General features: G+C 35.5%; 1 protein-coding gene across 1 annotated transcript; it reads left to right on the plus strand.

Annotated features, from left to right (window-relative positions):
• Positions 8,453 to 8,809, plus strand: LOC109835430 (procyclic form-specific polypeptide A-alpha-like). The gene has a single exon (XM_020403406.1). It carries the CDS (start codon positions 8,453 to 8,455, stop codon positions 8,807 to 8,809), a length of 357 nt encoding a protein of 118 aa, XP_020258995.1.

Genomic DNA, 9,323 nt, shown 5'->3' on the forward strand with positions numbered 1-9,323 from the left:
GCTCTGCGAGGAGCTTTAATAATTACAGAGATTTGGTAAGTGCTCTACACATGATGGCCTAGTTTTATGTGGGGACTTTAACGACACTCCAAATAGGTATTTGATTTTTATTACTTAAATAGTGTGTGTTCTCATAATCATATTTAATATATAAATTAAATATTTGTTCTTTCCTCAGCATAATTTATGCAGGAATAACAAAGGGGTGGTTATCTTTGGTTAAATATAAAAACATTGTTTCGACACTATCGCACGGTCTTGGACTTCCCAAAATGGTATTGCTTTTTAAATTACAATGCTTTCAAGTCAATGTAAAACAACTTATTTCCACTTTAATACCATAAAGTTTACTCATTTCATCATTCTGATACCATAGGGTATTTTTTACCACTTTAATATCCTGAAGTTTAAATAACACTTTAATTTGATACCTCTGGCTAGAAAACATTAAATTTTCTGTTAGGGTGTACCATGTGTTGTGCATGGAAAACATTAAATTTTCTGTTAGGGTGTACCATGTGTTGTGCATGTGATAAACATTAGAGAAAGATGCCCTTGTGTTGTAGAATAAGGGTGTACCATGTGTTGTGCATGTGATAAACATTAGAGAAAGATGCCCTTGTGTTGTAGAATATAACCATTCTTCTCCCTTTCTTCTTCCTCCTTTTATTTAGAAACCCATTCATATGTTAGGATGTGGGTTAAATGAAAGACCACTATAAAGATAGATATGAAGGTACATATATAGCCATTGTTACTTTTTCAAACTAAATTTTTGAGCTGTAAAAAATTTATCATAGTAACTTGCATCTGCTTCCTGGTGGTTCTGGGTGTGCAAAGGTTATTGGTCCTTGTAATGTAACATGCAATTCATCACTTAAACTATACATTTACATTATAATTCATGGACTGTTATTGAGTGCAATGTTACCCTATATCTTGAAGGGACTGTGATTTCTCCTCTTTTTAACTTGAAACTTTTCTCTCCTTTCAGTCATTTTAATAGTTGATTTCCCCAGTTGAACCCCTCCTCTGAACCCACTGTCAACTTCCACACATGGACCCATTGTAAAGTGTGATATTGGTTCTCTTTCAATGTGCTTCTAGCTTAACCGAGAAAATGGGTCTTGAAGGTTATCTTGCATATGAGAAACCAGAAATTCTCCTTGAAGGATGTCTTGCATATGAGAAACAAAACATTCTGTTTCACTTAATGCTGAAAAAACATCAACTTCTGCAGTTCTTTTCTTTCTTTATTTGTTGCTTTCCCTTTATATGATAAGAAGAAGTACTTGTCTCAGGTACTGGTGTAATTCATAAGCTTTCAATTATTTTGTGACATAATAACAATCAGAAACCACACTTTCAATGTCAAACTTTTACTTTTCTATGGTATGGTACAACATGTATGCAAGGAATACCAGTTAATTGCCACATCCTACAATCACAGACCCTATTTGTGATGTTAATAGTCACTTTGCCTCCCGGACACTTAACTTCCTACTTCCCTTCTCCACTATAGAATCTTACATAGCATTCTCTTGATTTTTTTTTTCCAACTTTGTGTAGCCTTGATACTACCTTAGAGCAAATAGTTCCACTCCACTTACTGCCAGATTCTTTCTTTGTTGGTGTCTCCTCATTGCAATGCAAGCCTTCTTATTATCTCCAACATTGTAATGATTGGTTTATCTTTTGCCTCCATAATATATCCATTGAAAGCTACACAAATATTGTTACAAAGTAAATCACATGGAACATAAACAAGCTACACAAATATTGTTACAAAGTAAATCACATGGAACATAAACCTTAAAATGGGATCTTGCCCAACATTTTTTTGTCAATAGCATCTAAAAGTAAATCACATGGAACATAAACCTTAAAATGGGATCTTGCCCAACATTTTTTTGTCAATAGCATCTTGCCACTTCCATGCCCTTTCGTTCTCTTTTTTAAGCCATTTCATTACCAGATTAAAATTATACATTCTGTAAGATTTAGCGGTCCTCCATATCAATCTCTTCAAGCAGCAATTCCAAGAACTGTAGATGAAAGTTAGCATACAAATGCCTCACCCGATATCTGTGATTAACTAAAGGAACCACATTTTAATAGCTTATAATAATCCCTGTAAACAAAGTCGGAAAAAATGATAAAGGAAATGGAAACATTGTAACCTATTTTTTAATAACAAGTACAACAAATTGTTTAAGATACAAATGGATAAACAAACATTTTGTCTATCACTGATACTGATGACAACAAAGATACTGCCATAATCTGTCTGGTCCATACCCATAGCTTCTTTGAAACATTCCAAAAACCAAGCACAAGTCTCCCTGCACTCTGATTCCACCCAAGCTACTGTTACAGGAAACATCTGGTTGTTTGATCTCTAGCCACTAAGGAAAGAAGAATACCTTCAGTTGCAGTCTTTGAAAAACATCCATCTAATCTAGTAATCGTTCTACAACCATCCATAAGTCCTGCAATTTGGGCCTTGTAGGACACAAAGAAGCCAAAAAACTAATTACGGTTTTTCAAGTTGTTCTCTTTTGGTTTTAACCATACTGGATTCCTCTCTAGAATAATGTGAGAATATTCCCACAATTGCCAAAACTGCTTCTTGTAGCCCCCTTGAATCACCTTAAGTGCTTTAGTCTAGCCCTACAGACTTGCTACATACTAGCGTCCATTTCTAGCTCAGAGAGTATCATCTTCCTCATGTCATCAACACTCCTTTGGGATTATCCCTCAACCACTTCATTGCCTATTTTGCCAATCATGCAGAATTTCTTTGAGAGTTTTTATAAACTCTCTTGCAAGTATGAATATCAACTAGACCTCTAGTTTATCTTGTCTTGGTCCCATGTAGCATAACATCTCCATTTGCACGTCTTCTCATTACAAACTACAATAATCCATTTAGAGCCATTATGTGCAACATCCTCGGCATCTACAGGCTTCTCCAATTAGCTGAGATAGCTATTTTTGTTGGTTTAACATCATCACCACATAGAGCCGTGTGTCTATTAACTTTTCTATTCATGTTAAACTTATCTTCCCCACCATTAATATCGTCTTCTCTTTCTTTCTCATCATCAACTTCATCTTGATTCTCAGGCAAGGCCCACTTTCCCTTGTCTTTAACTATTTTCTCAGTTACTCTAGTTACTTCATAATCACTTCCATCCTCTGTTAATGGAAATCCTAGGATCTTTAATGTGAAGATTAAAATTCTCTCCATAACCCAATTTATGTACAAAATGTCTAACCAAAATAATTCGTGAAACAGTGATCTGTCTTCATTTCATTAACTTTCCCGCCAACATAATCCAGTCTATGATATTGACTGGAAAAAACCCTCATGATGAACTATATAAGTCTTTATTTAATGCAATTGAACAAAACTATGGCTAAAACATATAACAAACAATCAAACAAACATGTATGTCAACTAAGAATCAATAATGCATAAGTATATAGTTGCATACAAGGATTATCTAAGGAGAAATATGATATACAAACACTCACACAAGATATCTCCATAAGCAACAAATCTCAAGTCAAACAATATCTGATCAAAGTTTCATATAAAACAATTGAGTACTGAAATTATACAAAAAAGGAAATGTTGGAAATTAAACTAAAATGATAACTAAATATGTAACATTCCATTTTTTTCCTTCCGTTGATCAGATACCGTTATCGATACCGATCTATAAGTTAGTAAATTCTTTCTTTTATTGTGTCCCAGATAATCTTCTAGCATGAGAATTTTAAACTTAGCTAATTTCCATATTATGATTTAGTTAACGAAGTTATAGCATGCATACAAACTTAGCATATAAACCTAAACCAACCATGTTCTAAACTTTAGTTAGAGGTAATCCAATTATTAAATACCTAATTTGAAACCCTCTAATTAACATAGCTATTTAAATAGTTAAGCCATGATAGTGGGTGAAATTTTGCACAAAAACCCTCAACTTTGGCCAAATTGAAGATTTCTCTTCACATGGGCTTATATATATGTGCCCTCCACCTCTCATTTTGCCATTTAAGAAGAAAAATCTCTTCAAAACCTCCTCCCTCTCCTCTGAACATCCCCAGCACCTCTCCTCTTATAAAAAAAAAGAAAAAAAAGATTCCAAAAGCTTTCATCTCTCAAGAACATTGAAGAAGAAGGAGTGGAGAAAGAAGGCAGTTGAGGATTTTGGAGGAGGAAGTGGAGCAAGTCCAAACCTTAGGTAATATTCTCTGTTGCATGTTGTCATTAAGGATGTTAGAACTAAAAGTATATGATTTAATTTAAATTTAGTCTTTCATGTAACATTTTAGGGCATGCATGTCAATTTATCTTGAAACAGAATTTCGTGCAGAAATTCTATCATGATACACTATCAGTAAAAAGATCATAACTTTCTTTATATATATCCAAATGAAGAAATTCTTTCTGTTCTAGAAACTATACATTCATGGCTTTCATTGGAGACCCTGTTTATTTAATTCTAAAATCATTAGTAGTTTTAAAATATAGTTTAACTCAGTGCATTGTCTGAAACTATCTGCCTGAGTTATGTTATTTGTAAAGAGTATATATCGCAACATATACCATTCATGCATGAAATTCTTTCTGTTGTAGAAACTACACATTCGTGGCTTTTATTTGAACTTGTTTGTTTAATTCTAAAATCAATTAGTAGTTTGAAAGTATGGTTTAACTCAGTGCAGATATCTGAAACTGTCTGCCAGAGTTATGTCCTTTGTAAAGAACATATATCTCAACATATACCATGCATGCATGAAATTCTTCTATTCCTAAAACTAGACTCAATTGTCCTTGTGTTGATGTAAGTTTGAATTAATTCAAATAATATTTGGTAAGTCTAAACCTAGTTCTAATAGCTTGTATATGTACTGGAAATTTTAGTCTACCCCCTGTGTTGTTTTGCTTGTAACATGCATTATAAAAATGAAAATTTGATGAAACTAATAGAACTTGGAATCTAATCCATCATATCACTTATATACCAATTTTGAGATCATTTGCATAGTGTTAAGTACCCGAAATAAATCATTCATTCTAGATAGTAATCTCTGTTTTTCTGCTACAGTTTTGATAGGCATAGTTTGCTGAGAGCATAACACTTACTATACACTATGCATTGATGTAATATTTTTATATTATAAAATTAGACTCATAATGGAGTTATTTGGAACTAGTTTCATGCATTTTGGACATCAATTGTTATACCATCCATTCACCTAAATCTGTTGCATATACACTACTGGTGCTGCTGTGCATGGTAGAGATAATGAATGTAATCATCTAGAGTATAGCTTATACCATAATATAAGTTTTAAGTTAGAAAATTATAAAATATATAGTGTTTATAATCTCATGTGGGTATACATGTATATAGGACAGAGAATCTTTGATTCATTCGTTGGCCGAGAGGATCCCGGCATAATCGATAGGTAACCTTTCGTTGTTCCCTCTCAAGTCTTTGAGAGTTCGATTGATTTCTTTCTTGAAATTCCTGCGAGTTAGTTTCCCATGCTAATTTTTATATCTTATCACTTTCATAATATTCCTATTTGATTCACTTCATACGTTGACTCTTTGTGATTTCTTAGCCATTGTCATCCTAATGTTGTTTATATCAGTTTTATATCTTTGATATCCTCAAAATATTATATTGCAACATTTCGACTTCCTTCAATGATTCATCTATTGGTAATGATAATATTCCATTCTTTATTGATAATTAATAGTCTATATTCATAGATTATACCCTGTGTGAAGTAAGCTTCACCGGTGGGTGGTAATAGTAATGTGTCCCGATGAAGACAATGATGTTGACCCTATAGTTTTGATGATGATTTATCAAACAATTTGTCGCTAATATATTCTCTAGTTTTTGTGTTTATGTTTCTCTTTTCAAGTATTTCAACACACGTCAATCAAGCGTTAAAGATTCAAGTTCATATGTGTGGATTTGCCTAGGTATATGTTTGGTTTACTTACATATATTGTATGATTATATCTAAGCTCAATATATGTACACTTAACACGATTTTTGACGTTTTCTATCATATAAATGATTTTTCATCAAACATTGTTACAATAACTTTTATCTCATGTTTACAGCTCTTTCATACTTCATTATATACATATAATACATGCTCAATATATATATACATATTTACAAGCTTCATGTAAATTTTTATATTCACGAAAAACAGGTTTTTTGAACACTTTTCTAAAACAGGGAGTTCTCACAAACGAAAATTGATTTTCCAAAAATTCCTCTTTAAACATGTTCATTTCATCATTTAGAATCTTTCCCCAAAGTTTCACTATTTTTGGATTTGGTTTGATATTTTTAATGAATTTTCAAAACAGCCCCAAAACCTGTCAATATGCTATATGTCAGTTTTCGATCGACCGGTGCGGTCGACCGCTAGTTGTATTTTTCCTGAGCTCAGTTGTTTTGTGCTCGCGGTCGACCGCACCGGTCGACCGAGAGAACATCCAAAGAGTTTTTCGGTCGACCGCCCCGGTCGACCGCCAGCCTTGGCCCCCCGCCGAACTGTCAGATCTTTATAACGGCTAGTTTTTTATAGCTGTTTTGAAACTGGTTTTTTGGTCTTTTACTTATGTTTTTGCTGTTGTATTGGGGTGCTATAAATACCCCATTGCTGCTCTTCTTCTATATAACCAAGAAATCCAAGTTTGTTGTTTAACAAAATATTAATTGTGTTTAAGAGCTGTTTAATAGTTGACTTCATCAATCAGTTTTCAAGAGAAGTTTTTTCTACATCAAGAAGTGGCATTCAAATCCTATTGGAATCATCTCTACTGTTCTTCTTGTTTGAGAAGTCTTCTAAACTCTTATATAGCTTATTATTTCTTTTTCATTTCATTTAGCTATATTTATTGAGTTTCATTCACTGTTATCACACACACTTATTGAGCTTAATATTTTCATACCATATAGTGTGTGAGCTTTATTGTGTTCTCACTTGTTATTTGAGAACAAATCATTGTATTTAACTTTTATTTGTGAGAATCACTTGTAATACACTTGTACACCGAGAGAAGTGTGAGGCGAGACACTGGGTCGAATCCAATAGGAGTGGCGTCGATTGACAAACCCAGGGAGAGGTCGTAATCGAGTACTTGAGAAGGAGGACACGGGGTAGGTTCCTACACTTAGTGTGTAAAGTGTGATTGCATAGTGTTTGTGTAGTGTGAGAGTTTTCGGTGATCTTGTAAACCGAGTGTGTAGAAATTCCGGCTTCCAAACCGGATTGTGATAGTGGATATCTCCTCGAGGTGAGGAGCGGGGATGTAGGTCATGGTGACCGAACCTCGTAAACATATCGTGTGTTTGTGTTTTGCTTAGCGTATATTTTACTCATCTTTATTGTTCATATCCATATCATATTTCTTCTTGCAAGATCAAATTGATCAACATAATTTTAATTAGCTTTTAATTGGGATTAGATTAGCATAAGACCCTAATTACCCCCCCCTCTAGGGTCTAATAAATGCCCTGTGTGAGGACGCTCACCGGTGGGTGTCTAAAGGCATGCGCGGTTTATTGATTATCACATGATTAGGGAGTTTGGAATCCTGAATATTAGACCTTGATTATTCATCTTTACATGTTATTTCATTTCGGTCAATGATAGCAATATAAGAATGGCAACTTAATGTTGAGATACCTTTGTTCAAGTTTGATATCTATGTCTATCATTTTCATTCGTTCCCTTATGTTGTGCCCGAGATTTTTATGATTACCTATTGGGCCTTAGGCTCACACCTATTGTTTCTGAATCCACTCACATGTCATACTACTGGCAAGGATAAGGGGATTACAGACCCTAAAGTCAAAGATTAGCTCCAAAGAAAACTCTTAGTAGGAGTTAATTTATGTTCACTTTTGTAGTATTTTTGACTTATAAAACCTGTACTAATGTTATAGCCACTCCTATTATTGTAATATTTTGTAGTTCTCTTTAGTGTTCCTCTATTTTGGTATTCTATGGACTTTGCTGTCAACCTCGTGATCCTGAGTATTGCATATACATCTCCACTACCTTATTTTTCGCCCTTTAGTATATCTATTGTGATGTGCATAAAGATTTAGCAGGTCGACCATTCTTATTACAGATAGGTTATGCATCAAATTTTTATGTATCTTCCTGAGGGGCGTTACAAAGTGGTATCAGAGCCAAGTTGACACCTTAAGACTCAAACATAAAATACCAAGGGGACTTAGGGATGATTCGTGTCGGTGTCAAACACCGGTCATGGAAAGATTATCTTTCTCTGACATTCTTGTAATATCTAGACTTCTATTAGATTGGCTTTGTACCCTTGGATGATAATAGATAACTTTTGGCAGGAATTGCAGATTCTGATTCGAATGTTTCTGGGATGGAAGGATCCATTAGCAGCAGGGAGGTGTGGTCAACACATTCAGATGATTGGGAGATCAGCTCTGAGGAGACTGATCCAGAGGAGACATTTAGGGAGAGAGTGGATTACTCTTCGATTGGCCATCACACCCGTGGGCAATTAGCGAAGAGTGGCGAGCTTGAGAGTGAGGACCCTGAAGAGGAGGACCCCGAAGAGGAGGACCCTGAAGAGGAGGACCCCGAAGAGGAGAAACCTGAGGAGGAGGACCCCATAGAGGAGGATTTCGAGGAGGAGGACCCCAAGGAGGACCCTATAGAGGAGGATCCCGAGGAGGAGGAGCCAGAAGAGAACCCTATGGAGGATGATGATCCATAGGAGGAGCCCATGGAGTGGGAATTTGAGGTTGTGCAGAAGCCTCTACTTGGTGGGATACTAGAGGGAATTCCACTTGGATGGCTGGTTGACCCGGATGAGGAGGATTAGGCATAAGAGGATGAGCCGATGGTGGAGGATCCTATTGAGGACGATGAGCAAGAGGAGATCAGCTTAGATAAGGCCAAGAAGTTTCAAAGAGGACTCAGAGAAAATATCAGAGGAAAACTAGTAGCTCTCAGGATCAGGAACTACGTAGAACTGGTCGAGACTACATTTAAAATTGAGAAAGACCAGCTAGAGTATCAGGAGATCCGCAATAAGAAGCAGAATTCAGCTAAACACCCACGGACCGAAGGAGGTCCCATAACCGACAAGTCAGCAGTCTGCCCCAGATGTGGAAATCATCACTCCAGATATTACAGACTTCACCGTGGATGTTACGAGTGTGGTCAACCTAGGCATTTCAAGAGAGATTGTCCAACCTTGAGGAATCAACCGATAACAGAGCGAGCAC

Source organism: Asparagus officinalis, chromosome 3 (genome assembly GCF_001876935.1).
Source record: "Asparagus officinalis chromosome 3, Aspof.V1, whole genome shotgun sequence".
NCBI lineage: Eukaryota > Viridiplantae > Streptophyta > Magnoliopsida > Asparagales > Asparagaceae > Asparagus > Asparagus officinalis.